Source organism: Pelophylax lessonae (genome assembly GCF_965119305.1).
Source record: "Pelophylax lessonae genome assembly, chromosome: 2".
Lineage (NCBI taxonomy): Eukaryota > Metazoa > Chordata > Amphibia > Anura > Ranidae > Pelophylax > Pelophylax lessonae.
This window is the reverse complement of record NC_138769.1, coordinates 576,382,922-576,401,642: the sequence shown is the minus strand read 5'-3', so window position 1 is coordinate 576,401,642 and position 18,721 is coordinate 576,382,922. Positions and strand designations below refer to the sequence as shown.

At 39.9% G+C, this 18,721-nt stretch overlaps 1 protein-coding gene across 3 annotated transcripts in view; it reads right to left on the bottom strand.

Annotated features, from left to right (window-relative positions):
* Nucleotides 1–13,579, bottom strand: part of KIF5A (kinesin family member 5A) — a 250,881-nt gene extending 237,302 nt beyond the window's left edge. For all 3 annotated transcript variants that reach the window (XM_082246229.1, XM_082246231.1, XM_082246230.1), the window contains exon 1: nucleotides 13,103–13,579. In XM_082246229.1, the coding sequence (XP_082102355.1) occupies nucleotides 13,103–13,228 (126 nt within the window). In that variant the 5' untranslated portion in view covers nucleotides 13,229–13,579. The remainder of the gene's footprint in view (nucleotides 1–13,102) is intronic.
* Nucleotides 13,580–18,721: the final 5,142 nt, after the last annotated feature.

Here is an 18,721-nt window from a genome sequence, read left to right as displayed (position 1 = left end):
ACCAGATGACACAAGTGTCATCCGTGTCCGTAAAAAAAAAAAAGTGCCGGAGCGGATCGCAATACGGTCCGCTTCGTGTGAAAGAAGCATATGGCAGTCTGCAATAATTACTGCTAAAAAAGAAACCAACAAGGAAGAGTCTAAGGTTTATTTTTGTTGCAATGTCCAAAAAGTTACTGAGAAACCACAACAATATAGCTTCTACTCCTGTCATAGGTCCCTCAGATTCTATTGTTTGATCTTTTGGTGGTGGTGCCCCTTGTGATAAATATAAAAAAAGTTGGATGTCCAGTCCCTTTAGAAAGATCAAAAAATATATGGGTCACCTTACATCTTTAGGGTCATAGTTCCTACAAAAAGATATATTCCTAAAGTATCCCTCCCATTGCTTTTTTTTTTTTGTATGAGAATGCAGTTGACAACGAGGGTGGTTGCAGTATTTGGCCAATATAATGATAACAAGAACAACAGTATTCATTGGACAATGAAGTTGAAGAAAGTCTAGCAACAAACATTAAGCAGTATGTGTTGTATGGATGGCAGTCAGTCTGTTGTCTAGCAACTAGAGGAATAGGGGATGGCCTTGGCCAACAAAATCTTAAATATAGTTTAGGTGGAAGGTAAGTAGAAGTTTATTAGTTATTAGTCTGGTTTCATACCATTAAGTGTATTGGAAACATTGTATTTTGGATAGTTGGGTGTCAGTAGGCAAAGTCTGAATAAAAGATTCTCAGACATCTTTATGTAAGGAGGCCTCCACCCATTCCATGAGGAAAACAATAGACAGTTTATCTAAAAACAAAGAGAGAGAATCGTTGGATTTGGTGTAAATCAATTTATGCAGGATGGCTTTCCCTGCCAAGAGAGATAAAACAGTGCACAGTCATTTGTAGTCATTAAAAAATGTAATTCCTAGGATGTCTATCAGGCCAAAAAGCGCCCATTCTGGGGTTAGTGGCAAATATTTTACTAGGTGTGCTAGCATAATGCACCTTTTATTTAAAAAATTATTTGTAAATGTATTGATGGCTGTTGTGTTAATCTTCTGCCCTAATTATCTATTTACCCATCCCAAATAAAGGTTCAGGTCAGAATTAGGCTACACACTTGTTTTGGGACGGAGACCCAATAGGTGCTGAAGCCATAGCTAGTAATTGCACAGCTTTGTGACAGGTTTAGTTCAGGTTTAGAAGCATAAAATTTTAGGCTATTGCCATTGCATAAATGAGAGAATTTCCATTAGACTGACAACATTATATTACATTACAACATTTTTTAGTACAAGATCCCTTTATAAAATTTGATCAGTGGAGCTCAGCTGAATCCCTCTGGCTTTGGTACGCCAACCAGCAATAGATTGTATTGACATTTTCCCGACAGTGAATAACAAGGGATGCAGGGAAAAACAAATCTTATGGGGAAAGATAATTAACGTGAGTCTCTGCAGCTGAAAATTCGAATACTTCTTGGAACATGGTGGACTCTGAGTGCTCATTTATCTAAACGGTGACTACAGCGAGAGAGAAAAACATTTTCCATTTAATAACTTGGATGTTAAAGATATGAAATAATTAACTTTGCTTCATCAGCTGTTTTAGATAGAGCAAGGTCACAGAAAAGCCCAAACACAAACAAAAACACATACGCCATGTTCAAGCAATTCACAGAATCCTAAGGACAACGCTTGTTTGTGTGTATCCTTCCAGTAGCTTATATGTATAAATTTAATTTCTGTCTTACTAGATTGCAAGAACCCTAAAACCTGTGCGCTGAGCACTTACAGAAAATATGGCAACATTCCCAGTAAAAACAGGAAGCTTTGATAATAATAGGATTAGTATTTAATATTATACAAGCTAAAGGCTTTAAAGGAAGAACAAAGGAACAATATATGCAACTGTACTTGCTTCTAAAATGCATTTTCTGTGCAAACTAATGGATCACAATACTCTTTAAAAAAAAAAAATTGTAAAAAAACACAAGTAAAAAAAAAAAAATAGAGGTCAGATTTAGAAATGTGTATGTATGAACAGGGAAAGTCAAAAAGTCCTGCTTTGCAGATATTAAAATCTATGATGCAAGGACAACACTGGTAAGCGACCCTAGAGCCAGTGGAAATAACCCCTGAAATAATTACTTTCTGTTCCACATTATCTTCCAGTTCCTGCATTTTCCAAAATAATCAATTTATCATTGACTGGCAGAGCACATTGTTTCACATATTAAAGAGGAATGTATTTATGTTTACAATGGTTTATGTAGCTATAGCGTTCTAGTATATGGTATTTGTAGCAATTTCATATTTTCATGTAATTAAAAAAAAAATAAAAAAAATACTCAACTGGAATTGTCATGCATAAAATGGTAACCTATCAGAAAAACTATACAGGTTTCCGTGAAAAAAATGCTGTTTATTGTGTTTATGGTGTATGCTGTTTATGGTGAATAGCCTATGCTATCAACATGTATGTCTCAGGAACATATTTATTAAAGCAAGTGAATCTTGGCATTTTGTAAATACTAGATTTGCCTGTGTTCACCAACCATTTGCCCTGAAGATTCATGTTATTTACAACATAAAACAGCAGCAGTAGTAGAGGTCAAACACAAATGAGGATTTCAGGCTTCTTATCCTTATCCGCAGCAGCACTGTGACAATCTCATTTCCTAATTTCTTTAGAAAGGAAAAGAATTGGCGCTTGCCCATATATGGCTAGATATTTGCGATATATTTGTGATATTATCACAAGTGAAGTAAATCTATTTCATACTTTGTGAGGATGCAAGAGGGTTTAGCAAATTAGTTGCTCCCACATTAAAGGAAACTAGCCCAAAAAATATAATAATTTGCTTATATTAGAATCTCATTTTTAAAATCAGGCCAGAGTTCTTTAAAATTACAATTTTAAATACCCTAAAGCCTTTTAATTCAGATTCAAGGGCTAGTTACCAACACATACTCTTGAAATTATCTAATGCCATCATCAAACGCTCTTAAGATTGACACTTGAAAATAGTAATTTAGTTAAAATGCAATTATGTTAAGATCTTTAGTGTAAAACATTTAATTCATAATAATGGTAATGGGTTTCATTAAAATATCATTAGAATTCCAACATTCAAAGCATATCTAAGTAGGAAATAATTATATATTCTGCAGATGACTCAGGTCAAGTGCCAAAGGACAATATGATTGTAGTTAACCTGTTGTATATAATATAAATAGCATTAATATTTCATGTCTCTTTGTCTGTCAAACTCTTTTACACAATAATGTCCAATGTACAAATCCAACGAAAAATTTTAATTTATAGTGAATTTTATCTGGAACATGTTCAGATAGTAATTGCTGCGTTGTGTTAAAACGTATTCATCATTGTCACATTTGAGTGATTAGTCTGGTTATCAAAACTAGACTATGATGAAATAGTTCTGGAATCCTTACATACCAGCCAATTTGTATCTAAATTAATAAAAAAGAAACTATGTTTATATCATGTCACTATTACGACACAGAGACTTTATGATTATAGGTTGCAGTGCATCTTCTTGAAGATTACACAACTGGCCCAAAAAACACACTCCAAGGCATAATTATTTGCAATAACCATAGCCTTTGACTGGGACTAGGCTATCTGCCTCTAGGCAGTAGTGGAAAATGTAGGGACATGTTTCTGCAATTAGGAAGACTTCATATGGCCCTGTAGGAAGTGGCTCAATTCAACATTTTTGCACATTGGTGCTTCCATTCCAAAAAAATGATGACTGTACCCTGACACATTATACCCATAATTATATCAACTTTGCATACAGGGCCGCTTGCTGAAGTTTGGTGATGAGTGCCTCTTCTTATCATCAATGCAGAATTTTGCACATTTTGCTGACATTTTTTGAGTTCCGGTCATCTATAGGGATAATAGTAATAGGTGCTTAAATAAAAGGCATGGGAATCCAGGCACTACCATGGGGGTCATGCACAGATGCCAAAACAATATAAATAAATTAAAAACAGTATATTTCCACACACACTGGCAATATGGCTGATATCAGCAAACAACCTTACAAAAACGGGACTGGGTTATCCACTACTTCAAATGAATGCCTCTTCTGACTCAATTGACCTGTGGTGAATGTTATGCACTGCATTATAGGTTGTTCCTATTCGCTGTCTGCGAACTTGCAACATTTTCAGCCAAAAATTAGCTACTTGAATACCCGGTAACTCGTCACAAGCATATGAATTCCGGGAACTCGTCACAAGCATATGGTAGTGGTAAACCTAAATCTGAACCCTACTGATTTTTCAAGGGACTGTTCTGTAAAGCAACAAAACTTTGTGGTAACAGTGGCCATTTCCTTGTTCCTTAATATATATCAATCATTCCCTATAAAAGTATAGTTAGTCCCCATTAAAAGAGAAGTATGGCCAAAGCATTTTTTGGCCATACTTCTCTTGTGGGTCACAGGAGTGCATTTACGTATACTGTCTTGTGACCCAGAGTCAGTTAACAGTGGGCTATTGCCAGTTGTCAGCTGACGTGAAAGAGTCGCTCCAAGCTCCAGAACAATCCTGACCATATTGTTGGTATCCACCCAGTTACCTGATCAACAGCTTGTTTGGCTCCTAGCACGTGGCTGAAGCAAGCTTGCCCCCTCTCCAGCCCAGAGCTCCAGACAGTCACCTCTCACTGCTGAGAGCGGACTGAGAACTAAGCGATCAGCGGTCATGTGATCACTAAGTTCTCAGTCTAAGCTGATGTGGGACAGCTGCAGCATCACACTGATGCTGCAGCATAGCCGTGAGTATGAAGGGTTTTTTTCCCAAACTTCTCCTTAATTATATTTTCATTTGTGTAGGTAAAGGTAAAGATGAAGACAGAAAAGAAAACAAAGGGGCACTTCCTGAATAGGGAGACAGATTTCGTAGATGCTCACATTGACAAGGAGCATTGCCCAAACACATGAAATCAATTCAAAATGCAAAAGACTGGACTGAACTTGAAAAATAATCTCAACAGAACATGCTGTTTCCAAGGAAATACAACAAAAAGCAAAACTGTTGCATTGGTATCACAGTCACACTTTTATTCATTGCCACGTATCTCCATCAGCCACCTAGCTCACCTGAAAAGCTGAACCAACACTTCTATTAGTTAGACACACCTGTCCATATGCCTCCCGGCAGTATTTGATGGTCAAGCCTTGCCAGTGAACAAGGCAGCGGTGATGGTTAAAAGCATGGCCATAACACTTGTGTAAGGACTATTTATTGAGTCTAGGTGTGGGCTATATATAGCCCCTGCTGGCTGGGTTGTTTTACAAGTACTCTGTTTTAAATCATTCTCTGAAAAAGCAAAGCTGGTCAAACGCAGCCACAGAATGGCCATTACCGCTGTACCATTAAAGTAATTAAGAATCTGCAGACACATGTGCTTCAAAATGCACATCAGATGCAGGAAAACACTCTTTAACATGAGCACTGAACCTGACAGAGGTTCTAACCCTTCCCCACTGTATCTAAAACTAAAAAAAAAAAATTACAAGGTAAAGAGAAATGACCAGAGTGAGGTCATAGATAGCTTTGACATTGTTCTGACTTCAATGAAGGTTTATTTCAGGTTGGTTGCCAAGAGGTTACTGCCCTTTACAAAGCACTGCCATTGAATATATGAAGATAATGAGCAACAAACTTTTATCTGCTATGTGAAAAAAGGCTTTTATGGCAATATCCAGCTAGGCTACAGCAGTATGCATGCAGAATATTATATTGTGAAATTAAGCTTTATTTAGAGGCTACATTCAGTATCTTATTCTCTAGAGGCAGCTAAAAATAGGCATTAAGTGTTCAAGGTCAAATGCACATTTGAAGCCAGTAACCACTGGCCACTGCGGTCTTACATCCTCTGGTAATGTTCAGTGTCATCTGAAGATTACACTTTAATCAGTTAGAAATGAGTGAATGCAAAACGAATTCTTGCTTGACTGAATTACATCAAAATTGTCATCAGCACAGTCACCAATGTACTTCTGCATAGTAAAAACGAATAATGGCAAGTGCAGCAAATCCTGTTGTATAATCCTCTGCACAATTTTCCCTCACCATGCTTTGGGTTTGAAAATAAATGTAAGCACTTACATTTCATTAATGTTATGTTTCTGAATACTTTTCTAATATATACACTGATCAAAAAAATTAAAAGACACTTTGAAAACACATCAGATCTCAGTGGGGAGTAATATCATGCTGGATATCTATACTGATATGGACTGAGTAATGTGTTAGGAACAAAAGAATGCCTGGAGATTAATTCTCAAGCTGGGGAACCTTGTAGTATGGCCAGTGGTGAAACACATGAGAAAAAGCGTGGAGACCTGAAGAAGACCTGAAGAAGGAGGCCATGCCTCCGAAACGTTGTCTTTAGCAACCCCATGAATGTCATGTCCTGGGTCCTGATCGGGGATCTCTCCTCTGTGTAACTGCAATGTCGGCTACAGTATCCAGCTCTTGCAGAGTGTGTAGCGAGCAGCTGGACCGTGCGCAGGCGCACTGCATTGAGCTACCTTGAGTCATCCGAGGTGGTTGCCTTAGCTGGACGTTATTCACGGACATTCACACCAGTGGCCTGCTGGAGGTAATTTTCTAGGCCTTTTGGCAGTGCTTATCCTGTTCCTCCTTGCACAAAGAAGCAGATACTGGCCCTGCTTATGGGTTAAGGACCTTCTTTGGCCCTGTCCAGCTCTCCAAGAGTAACTGCCTGTCTTCTGGAATATCCTGCATGCTCTTGAGACTGTGCTGGGAGACACAGCAAGCCTTCTGGCAATGGAACGTATTGATGTGCCATCCTGGAGGAGTTGGACTTCCTGTGCAACCTCTGTAGGGTCCAGATATCACCTCATGTTACCAGTAGTGACACTTACCCTCGCCAAGTGCAAAACTAGTGAAAAACAGTCAGAAAAGATGAGTAGGGGAAAAAAAGTCAGTGGCCTCCGGCTGTAAAACCATTCCAGTTTTGGAGGTCAACTCATTTTGCCCTTCTAGTGCACCTGTTGGTAATTTCATAAACACCAAAGCAGCTGAAACTAATAATCAACCCCATCTGCTACTTAACTGACCAGATCAATATCCCAGGAGTTCAATTGACTTGATGTTATAAAAAGTGTTCCTTTCATTTTTTTGAGCAAATTATATCTATATATCCATACAAAAATCATATTAAATGACTTCAAACACTTTACCATATCTAATGAATAGACACACTGATGTAATTAGTTAAGATGCCGCCTCAGGCTCCCCAATTGAGCTCTACATTAATATGCATGTATCTTGAACACTAATTTTCTCCCTGCAATGGCTTCCTCCTGTATTTTTATAATGGACTGTCTTAATGCAATGTGCATTAAACATACTGCAAGGAACCACCATGGTGTAGCTGGGTCCTAATCTACAGCTGAGAGAATTTTAGCATTTGAATCACTGTACAAAGTGTTATTTTCTCTAATGTGTTATGATGTACATAAGCAAGCAGTAATCCATGTGCACATGTACATAAGCAAGCAGTAATCCATATGCAGAAATTACACTTTGATCCACAAACATAATTATGTATTATTTTATGTATAGGGTTGTATATAGTGTATAGCAGATGTCATGTGCCCAATCAGGCTGTTTTACACACAAATTGGGTTCTAGGCAAAGTAGCAACTTTGACCCACTTATCCCATCCATTGGATTGCAATAGATAATGAGTAGCCATCCTATTTGCATCCTTTCCATCAGACCCCAGCTGCTAACAAATATATACCTCCTTGTTAATTGTTAGGCAGGTGAACAGCTTTGTCCTATTGCACTCCCTGATTTACTCCAAGGAGCACAAAAGTTGTAGATGGTCCACTTGGATATCCACCAGGTCCTGGGCTCCCACCTCGGTTACCTTGTAGATAATCCTGCTTCAATCAAGAATCTATGGGATACCCATAATCCCTAACAGATGAGGCATATTGGGGAACTTGTTGGAACTTACTCAGCAATTCCAGAACTTTGAACCAGTTCCTGGGTCATTACCAGAGTCTGGCTTTTCTCAAAGGATGGGCTGTAATGTTTGGAAAGATGTAGCGTGTGATGTCACTTTCCTGCGCTCTGTACTCATTGGCTGCCTGGAATGGAGGAAGGAGTAAGATGGGGAGGGGTGCTGTGTGGTAGCAGACATGGACCAGGAAGTGGGGGATGAGCTGAACTCTCCTCTTTACCATAGCAGCAGCTATGCCTCTGAATTGCAGGTCTTACTAGCAACAGCAAAAGTAAGGGGAGCTGAGGTATGTGGAGAAGGAGAATGCAAGCCAAGCTTGGTTTACTCTAGTCTGGTGGGTGTGCGCAGAATGCCTTACAGCAGTGTGAGTTAGTGTACACGGGCTAGGACATCTAGTTTCACTTTGTACTGGAGCTAGTAGCTCAACAAAGGAGTGGTGCAGCAGGACTGCAGAATGGAGCATGCCATTCTGATTGTTACTACTGTCACTGTTATTGTCATTATTGTCAAAATTGTGCTTCTGTTACTCTCACATTCCCACAATTGCCAGTTTGTTGCTTGTGTATTGTCACTATTGCCTCCAGGTTTATCCTTAAGCCCTTCCCACTTTTAAATCTGTTTAAAGTTTAGGCATAGCAGTTTTTATTGGTTCATTGGTTGAGCATGGACCAATGTAAGTATGTTTGTGCCACACCTGTGAGATCTCCATAGAAGCTGGAAATCACGGTAGTTGACACCGCTACTCCAGTGATCTCCAAAAGCTTTCACATCCCATGCTGAGCAGCTGTCCTGCTGCTTACTGAACTCAGGAGGTTTCATTTGGAAAACACTTTGCAATTTCTCAAAGTCACCACCCCACCTCTCCACCTTGTCCAATCAGAGAACATTCTGCATTGATTACTGTAATAGCAGTGTCTACTAAAAAGATTTCCAGATGCCACAGATACCCCAAAGGTATGATACTTACAAATTTACATTGGTCCAAGATGGACTGTGTAAAAATTGTAATACCTAATCCTAAGCGGGAACTGAAGACAAACAGTTAGAGATTGCAAACAGGCAGGCTTTTTATTGCAGAAGAGACATGCAATTAACTTGCACTTACCTTCCTGTTTGCAATCCCCTCTTGAATGTACACAGTGTATGGATAGCTTAGTTTATGGTATGCCTGCACATGCGTGGGAATGACGTTATCGTGTACTGGCCAATCAAGATGACAAAGACCAGCATCTGGAAGAAGCCAGGGAGAAGATGCTGACGCCGGCAAAGGGACATCGCGAGTGTCAGACTGTTGTTGCATAGGTACTTGGGCCTTTAGTACCACTTGAAGTGCAATTTGCCCTGCCCACTCCTCCCCCTTACTCCGCTCAAATTCTCAGCAATTACTATTTGCATGCATATGCTCTGTTTAGTGAAGACACAGATCGTGTTTTCGTACCAACAGCAGGTCAGTAACAACATCATTAATGGTGCCCCATAGCAAACACTCCTCTGTTTCTCTAATCTCTACCTCTAACACAATTATTCTTGTGATTCAGAATACTAACTTCTTTCATAGCAATTATATATAGGTTTCCAAATGATATATACATCAATTTCATTGAAATGTATAAATGTATTGCCCAAATTCTATTGCTATTTGTATATTTTACCGTGTAGCTAGACAGCCATGGATGGCATGGACTATCATGGCACTGGTGGGAAGCCAGTATTTAGGGAAAAATGGGGCAGCACCAAGCCTTAAATTGTACAAACTGTGATTGCTACTGTAAATGTTATTTTCTTCCCCACTTTTGGACCTCTGGACATGTGTGGCTTAATGAAGCAGAAGTCTTGGGCCAGGGGGTGCAGGGAATGGTGAAAAGTCAGAAAACATTATAGTTCAGGAGCTATTAAGCCATTTCTCTATTCTCTTGTATAATGTATAATTAAGACAGCATGTATCTTTCAATAATGTATTATAGCAGTAGATTTTACTAAAATATTCACCTGATACAAGCGGCAGGGAGTCATCATTTTTTCGTGCCTAGGGCAGCATGATGTCTGAATAAAGACAACCCCTATGTTTCGGGGCCCCATAGAAGTCACGTGGTCTGCTATAGCTGCAACTATGGACTACAAGATGTTCCTGTGACAAATAGATCTCCTAACCACCTGGCACCCTGTGCTTAGCATATTTGGTACAGGTATTTATATAGCACCAACAATTTCACAGCACTTTACATATTGTACATTCATATTGGTCCCTATACTCATGGAACTTACAATCTAAAGTCCCTATCTCATGTATACACACAACCACAGGTTGCAGGAAAGAAATTTGCTTGATTCCCTGATCTATACAGACAGTATTGGTGTGGGTATCCCTCCTGTCGGTCCATTGTCCTCTCCTGACAGGGGAGGGCAGGGAAGCCTTCACCGCCAGTAGAAGACAGTGATTATTGCTAGTGGCAATAGCAGCCAATTGTGATAGGTAAAATGCTTGTTGTATACAAGTTGATCGATCAACTTGGTACATTTGGCCTGCCAAGACACAGTTTGAATCCTGCTGAACTGGCCAAGAATCGGACGGTGTATGGCCTGTCTAAGCAACATTTAGACAGGAGCTAGTAGGCTCCCTTGTGCCAGTTTATCAAGTGAAAACAAAAATAATCAGCCATAAATTTCCAACCTGCCCAGTCACCACTTTCCCCAGTATGTATGCCTGAGAACCTACAAGCATTTTTTTGGAGTGTGGGAGGAAGCCATGCAAGCCATTGTTGGGACTCAAACCAAGGATCCAAGTGCTGCAAGGCAGAAGAGATAACCACTAAACCTTCATTAAACTTTAAACATAGCCTTTCAGAATAGCAATATGCTAGCTGTTGACTTTTTTCATTATCTTGCTCTTTTTTCCTTATCTAGTGAATCATTGACCCTGAACCAGTATGACTTCACTGTGATTGTGGAATTCTCTACCACAAGAGGTGGTTTCTGCGGGAAGTATGGTGGCTTTCAAAAGACTCTTAGACGTACATCTCAAGGATCAGGACATTAAGGGGTATGTGAGATGATTACATTCACAAACACTGACACAGGTTGAACTGGATGGACTATTGTCTTTATTCAACCTCACCTACTATGTAACTATGTATGTAGGCTACACACTTTTTTCAGGATAATGACTCAATAGGTAGTAAACTGTGGATAAAGGTAATAACTATAGAGCAGGTACATGCAAGAAGAGCATTGGCTCATATTTCTTTTCTGACAGGTTCCCTTTGATGTGGTCACCTTGTGTGCCAGGCAATGACATCAACTCTGGCTACACACTGATGTCATCTTAGCCAATTAATGTCATTTACCTTCCTCCCAAGTCTCCACAATGTTACCAAGGTCTTTATTTTATAACATAGTACTTGTAACGTTTCAATGTCATGTCACTATGACCTTGGATTAGTCCTGTTATCTTTATGTTTGTTTATGTTTTGTAGCTCATAAGATCACAAATACATAGCATGTTTGTATAATGTCATATGCGTAAATCCGCAGTCGTAAAATGATTGTAAGTGCTTCTGCTGTTACCATAGAACAGTAAGTAGGAGAATGACCTACATTTGTGAAGTATAGCTGGTAAATAGTGAGGCTGCAATTACATAAATACTCTGGAGGCTGGCAGGGTGTGACATCACTACCAGAAAGATACATAGTGGGCCATTAATGGTCTATGTCTAGTTCAGGGAAGTGACAAAACCTGAAGGAGAAGACAAATGAGGAGGAAAGTGAGTAAATGAGGAGGAAGAAAGAATGGGGGAATTGGTGGAAGATGAAAGGAAATTCCAGCGAAAGTGGTTTACATCCATGTATAGAAGAGGAATGGCAGGTGGAAAATGTCTGACAGATGACTGCTGTATGCAGCCAGAACAACTGGCCCAAAGGAGTTCAAAAATCTAAATATGGAGAGACTTATCCGTATTGAGACATTTAGAAAGAAAAGAAAATTAAAGACAGAAATATAGATGATAGGTAAATAGGTAGATAGATTACATTACATTGGCAGATAGAATAGTGATAATAGATAGATAGATAGAGAGAGAGAGAGAGATAGATAGATAGATAGATAGATAGATAGATAGATAGATAGATAGATAGATAGATAGATAGACAGACAGACAGACAGACAGACAGACAGACAGACAGACAGACAGACAGGTAGATAGATAGATAGATAGATAGATAGATAGATAGACAGACAGACAGACAGACAGACAGACAGACAGACAGACAGACAGACAGACAGACAGACAGACAGACAGGTAGATAGATAGATAGATAGATAGATAGATAGATAGATAGATAGATAGATAGATAGATAGATAGATAGATAGATAGATAGATAGATAGATAGATAGATTATATATTGTTACATTACATAAATAGATGGACAGATATATGAATGATATTGATACTTTGGATAGATAGATAAATAGATAGATAGATAGATAGATAGATAGATAGATAGATAGATAGATAGATAGATAGATAGATAGATAGATAGATAATTTGGCAAAACCAGAACACAAGCCCTTTTTGGAGAAGGAGTCTTCATAATTGGATAATTCTAATATAAAATGATATATATGTCCCTTTGAAACACAACCAGAGGAGTATCAGCCCCCATACAGTAACATAAACATTGTGTAAGTGAAGAGTAAGGCTCCTTCCATGCTGTAGCGCAATGCAGCCCCAGTGATGGCAGTAGGGAGGGGGACATGGTGGCAGGCCATCTGTGTGTGTGTGTGTGGTATGTTGTATACAGCACCTACCATAGAGCAGATGTATGGAGAGGACTGTGCCACACCCTGCATAGAATGGACATCCAGGGAGGGGCCACCTTTACTACACTGCATGGCTTTCCCTGTCAGTATATAACACTGCTATAATAAATATGATAATAATAATAACAATAATATTAATACATACATACAATGCTGCCTATTCCAAACCCACACATCCTCTATCATTATAACAATGAACCCTCCTGTGATCCTCCCAGCACTGCACCCCACAAAGCACAGAGGTAGGTGGTCACTCACCCCAACAACCACACAGTCGTCCCCTTGAAATAGGGGCAGATACTTGTCCCCTCTTTGGACCTCGGACTGATTTAAAGGGCGGAATCTGCACAGGACCTTGATGCTGCACTCAGCGGTTTCAGCCATGATGGGAGGTGAGGAGGATGACAGAGGCTCTGACTTCTCTTACAGCCGGCTGGGGTGATGGATATGTCGAAGTAGGAGCTGGAAGGTTGGGTATGGCTGTGTAGTGGATCCCTGGGATAGATCAGGCGATCACTAGATCCAGCTGTCAGTGCCGAGCCCTGGATGCTGAGGATGGATGCTCAGGGGATGCGGAGATACACAGGCTGCGGGTGGAGGAGGCTGGCAGAGGTATCCAGCCGGCTGACAGCTCTCATCTGCATGTGCTGCCTTGTGATGAGAAGTCCTGCTTGTTGGGCTGATCAATGGACATGTATACACAATGGAGGATGACTGCTGCAGAGAGGAAACCACCAGTGCCACTGCGCCGCAGCCAGAGAACACTGCCTAATCATTCCCTGCCGCCTGCTGCTGCTGCTGCTGCAGATTTTAAGGTGGCGCAGCCCTTTAAGGCGGAAGCAAACCACTGCACCTGCCACTGCTTCCTTAAGGGCGCTTCTGTTTATGGGTTGGGTGACTTGTTAGTACATACTAGATGATCGCAGTAATAAGCATCACCAATTTCTCCATAGTATAAATGGATAAGGCTGCTTCTGTTTATGAGTTGTCCTGGTTTGGATGATTTGTTAGTACATACTAGTAGATTGCAATAATAAACATCACCAATGTCTCCATAAGATGGATGGATAAAGGTGCTCTATTTATGGGTTGTCCTTGTTTGGATGACTTGTTAGTAAATACTAGTAGATCGCTATAGTACATATCATCCATTTCTCTATACTAAAAGGTAATAATGGTGCTTCTGTTTATCGGTTGTCCTTGTTTGGATGACTTGTTAGTAAATACTAGTAGTAGATTGCAATGAAAACCATCACTAATTTGGCCATAAGATAAATAGAGAAGGGTGCTTCTATTTATGGGTTGTCCTGGTTTGGATGATTTGTTAGTACATATTAGTATATCACTATAGTACATATCACCCATTTCTCTATACTAAAAGGTAATAATGGTGCTTCTGTTTATGGGTTGTCCTGGTTTGGATGACTTGTTAGTACATACTAGTAGATTGCAATAATAAACCTCACCAATTTCTCCATAAGATCGATGGATAAGGGTGCTCTATTTATGGGTTGTCCTGGTTAGGATCACTTATTAGTACATACTAGTAGTAGATTGCAATGAAAAACATCACCAATTTGCCCTTAACATAAATGGATAAGGGTGCTTCTATTTATGGATTGTCTTGGGTTGGATGACTTGTTAGTACATACTAGTATATCACCATAGTACATATCACCATAGTACATATCACCATAGTACATATCACCCATTTCTCTATACAATAAGTAAATAATGGTACTTCTGTTTATAGGTTGTCTTGGGTTAGATGACTTGTTAGTACATACTAGTAGATCACCATAGTACATATCACCCATTTCTCTATACAATAAGTAAATAATGGTACTTCTGTTTATAGGTTGTCTTGGGTTAGATGACTTGTTAGCACATGCTAGTAGATTGCAATAATAAACATCACCATATTCTCCATGAGATGAATGGATAAAGGTGCTTCTATTTATGGGCTGTCCTGGTTTGGAGGACTTGTTAGTACATACTAGTAGATTTCAGTAATAAACTTCTCCCATTTCTCCGTACTATAAGTGAATAAGGGTGCATCTGTTTATTGGTTGTCTTGGGTTGGATGACTTGTTAGTACATACTAGTGGATTGCAGTAATAAACATTTCCCATTTCTCCATACTATAAGTGAATAACGGTGTATCTATTTATGGGTTGTCTTAGTTTGGATGACTTGATAGTACATACTAGTAGATCACCATAGTAAATATCACCCATTTATCCATATTATAAGTGAATAAGGGTTCTTCTACTTATAGGTTGTCATAGTTTGGATGACTTGTTAGTACATACTAGATGATTGCAATAATAAACATCACCATATTCTCCATAATATAAATGGAAAAGGGGGCTTCTGTTTATACATGACAGGTGCACAGACTCCTCTTACAGCCTGCTGTAATTTCAAAGTTGCAGGCCAGCGCGATTTCAGGTGCTACTTGAAAGACATCTATGCGGCTTATGGCACAGATGTCTATTGAAGTCTCACCCAAATTCAGCAAAAGTAGTGCAGAAAAAACTTTTGCAAATCCTTGCAGCGCCTCAAAGTCGGCATTGCACTGATTGGAACAATGCCATTGCAGGCAATAGGCTCGGACTTGTCATGTGATTTGACCTGTCAAATCGCATAACAAATTGCTCCAATGTGAATGAGAGCTTAGATGTTTCTACAACTTGATTGGAGTCCACCTGTGGTAAATTCAGTTGTGTGGACATGATTTGGAAAAGCACACACTTATCTATATAAGGTCCCACAGTTAACAGTGCATGTCAGAGAATAAACCAAGCCATGAAGTCCAAGGAATTGCCTGTAGACCTCTGAGACAAGATTGTATCAAGGCACAAATCTGGGGAAGGGTACAGAAAAATGTCTCAATGAGCACAGTGGCCTCCATCATCCTTAGATAGAAGAAGTTTGGAACCAACAGGACTCTTCCTAGAGCGAGTCGCCCAGCCAAACTGAGCAATCAGGGGAGAAGGGCCTTAGTCAGGGAGGTGGCCAAGAACCCGATGGTCATTCTGACAGTGTATTTCTGTGGAGAGGGGATAACCTTCCAGAAGAACAATCATCTCTGCAGCACTCCACCAATCAGGCCTGTATGGTAGAGTGGCCAGACAGAAGCTACTCCTCAGTAGATGGCACATGACAGCCCCCTGGAGTTTGCCAAAAGGCATCTGAATGACTCTCAGACCATGAGAAACAAAACTCTCTGGTCTGATGAAACAAAGATTATCTCTTTGGCCTGAATGGCAAGCGTCATGTCATGTCTGAAGGAAACCAGGCACCGCTCATCACCTGGTCAATGCCTCCCTACAGTGAAGCATGGTGGTGGCAAACTAGTCAGGATCAAGGGAAGGATGAATGCAGCAATGTACAAGGACATCCTTGCTCTGGACCGCAGACTGCGACAAAGGTTCATATTCCAACAGGTCAATGACTTATGTACATGGGATTTTTTTCATTTTTTATTTGTAAGAAATTTGCAAATATTTCAAACAAAATTCCTTTACCTTGTCATTGTGGGGTATTGTTTGCAGAATCTGAGGAAAATAATTAATTGAATCTATTTTGGAATAAGGCTGTAACATAACAAAATGTGAAAAAAGTAAAGCGCTGTGAATGCTTTCTGGATGCACTGTATAGTATAAACACATGTACGGTCTTATAGTTAATAAAATGTATCCCCTCCACTTATTTGTTTTTTAAAAAAATAATAGTTGGAATTCATTCTATCTTGAACCAAAATTAACTGAAAGGTGCCTTTTGCTGTATCATAAAATGGATACAAGGTTTAGCACTTTGTAACTATCCCAATACATGTTCTGTTTTATGCAAACAAGATCACTGCTTAAAAATGAACAATTGTCAATATGTAACATATTTTATATCATGTTATAGAGAAATGGGAGATGTTAATTACTGCAATCTACTAGTGAGTACTAAAAAGTCATCCAAACCAAGACAACCCATAAACAGAAGCACCATTATTCACTTATATTTCGGAGAAATTGATGATGTTTATTATTACAATCTACTAGTATATACTAACAAGTCATCCAAACCAGGACAACCCATAAACAGGAGCACCCTTATCCATTCATATTATGAAGAAATGGGTGATGCTTATTATCGCAATATACTAGTATGTACTAACAAGCAGTGGTGTATTTTGATTTTGTGCTGCCCTAGGCAAGAAAACAATTTGCCCCCCCCCCTGTAAATTTGCCCCACACCTTCCTGGTTAATGGATGTGACTCCTTCCAAAATTGAAGGAATACAAGTCCCAGCATGAACCCCTGAGATCTCACAAGGGGGGGGGAGGGAGAGAGGGGGGATTAGAGAGAGGCGGGATGAGAGAGAGAGAGGAGGTGAGAGAGAGGGGGGTGAGAGAGAGAGAGGAGGGTGAGAGAGAGGAGGGTGAGAGAGAGAGGATGATGGGAGAGAGAGGGGGTGAGAGAGGTAGAGGAGGGCGATAGAGAGAGGGGGAGAGAGGAGGGGTTAAGAGAGAGAAAGGGTGGTGAGAGAATGAGAGGGGGTGAGAGAGAGTGCAGGCTGTGGGAGGCGCCAGGAATGCTGCCCCCTCTGCTGCTCAGGTAAGGGTGTCAGTGGAGGTCTTCTCCTTCCCGGGCTCTCAGGTCTAGCCTGCCTCCAGGGCCACCCACTCTCTAAGTGAAGACGCCGTTGCTCAGTACCAGCGGCTGCTGTTGGCAACCGGATTGGCGGATTTAGATCCGCTGCCCTGCACCCTGCTGCCACCGGACTGGCAGGACTCTCTATGACAAGGGGGGTCAACTTGGCAGCTGCTTTGGGCTCCATGAGGTCTAAGCATGGAGGAGGAGAAAGTTAAATCCTCCTCCGCTTTAAATTATGGGCAGGGCCAGGGTGTCTCGGCTGTGACGTCTCTGGTTGCTAAACGCCAGGCGACTCTAGCAACCAGTGGCCAGTAGAGTCCCAGGTGGAGGCAGGGCAGCTTTTTTTGAAGACCCCCTGCAAAGTGCCGCCCTAGGCCTGGGCCTTGTCGGTCTAGGCCAGGATACAGCACTGCTAACAAGTCATCCAAACCAAGACAATCTATAAACAGAATTCATTTATTTTATGCAGAAATGGGTGATATTTTCTTTGGCGATTTACTAGTATGTACTAACAAGTCATCCAACCCAAGACAACCCATAAACAGAAGCACCCTTCTCCATTTATATTATGGATAAATTGGTGATGTTTATTATTGCAATCTACTAGTATGTGCTAACAAGTCATCCAAACCAAGACAACCCAAAAACAGAAGCACCCTTATTTACTTATATTATGAGAAATGGGTGATATTTACTATGACGATATGTCAGAATTATTGGGGAGATTAAATAAAAGAAAAATGGAATTATATATATATAAGCCATGTATATTCAGTTCTATATAGAGATTCTGAACAGCATAGCATCCATCTTGTATAGGGGTGATTGAAAGTTCATATATCCTTTTTAAATAAAATGTCTCTTACAAAAAGGTCTTATATTTTCAACAGATATTTCTGTCTTTCTTTGGTCGTAAATAATGAGGCCCTTTTTACATCTCATCAGATAAGAGTCAATTAGCCAGACGCTATACCAGACACTAATAACTACGCTTATAGTTTGTCTGTATTTTACAATGAACAATAGTTCAGTGTATTCTATTAGACTCATTTAAACTAAGTTTTAAAGATACATTATACTCATGTGTGAGAAAATATTAGCAATAATTATGTCATTATATTATGTGAAATATATACATATTTAGGAATGCGTTGTATACCACATTTTGGTTTTATATTTTTGCACATAATAATCTTACTTAGGTGAAGCTAATTACTTCATTTTA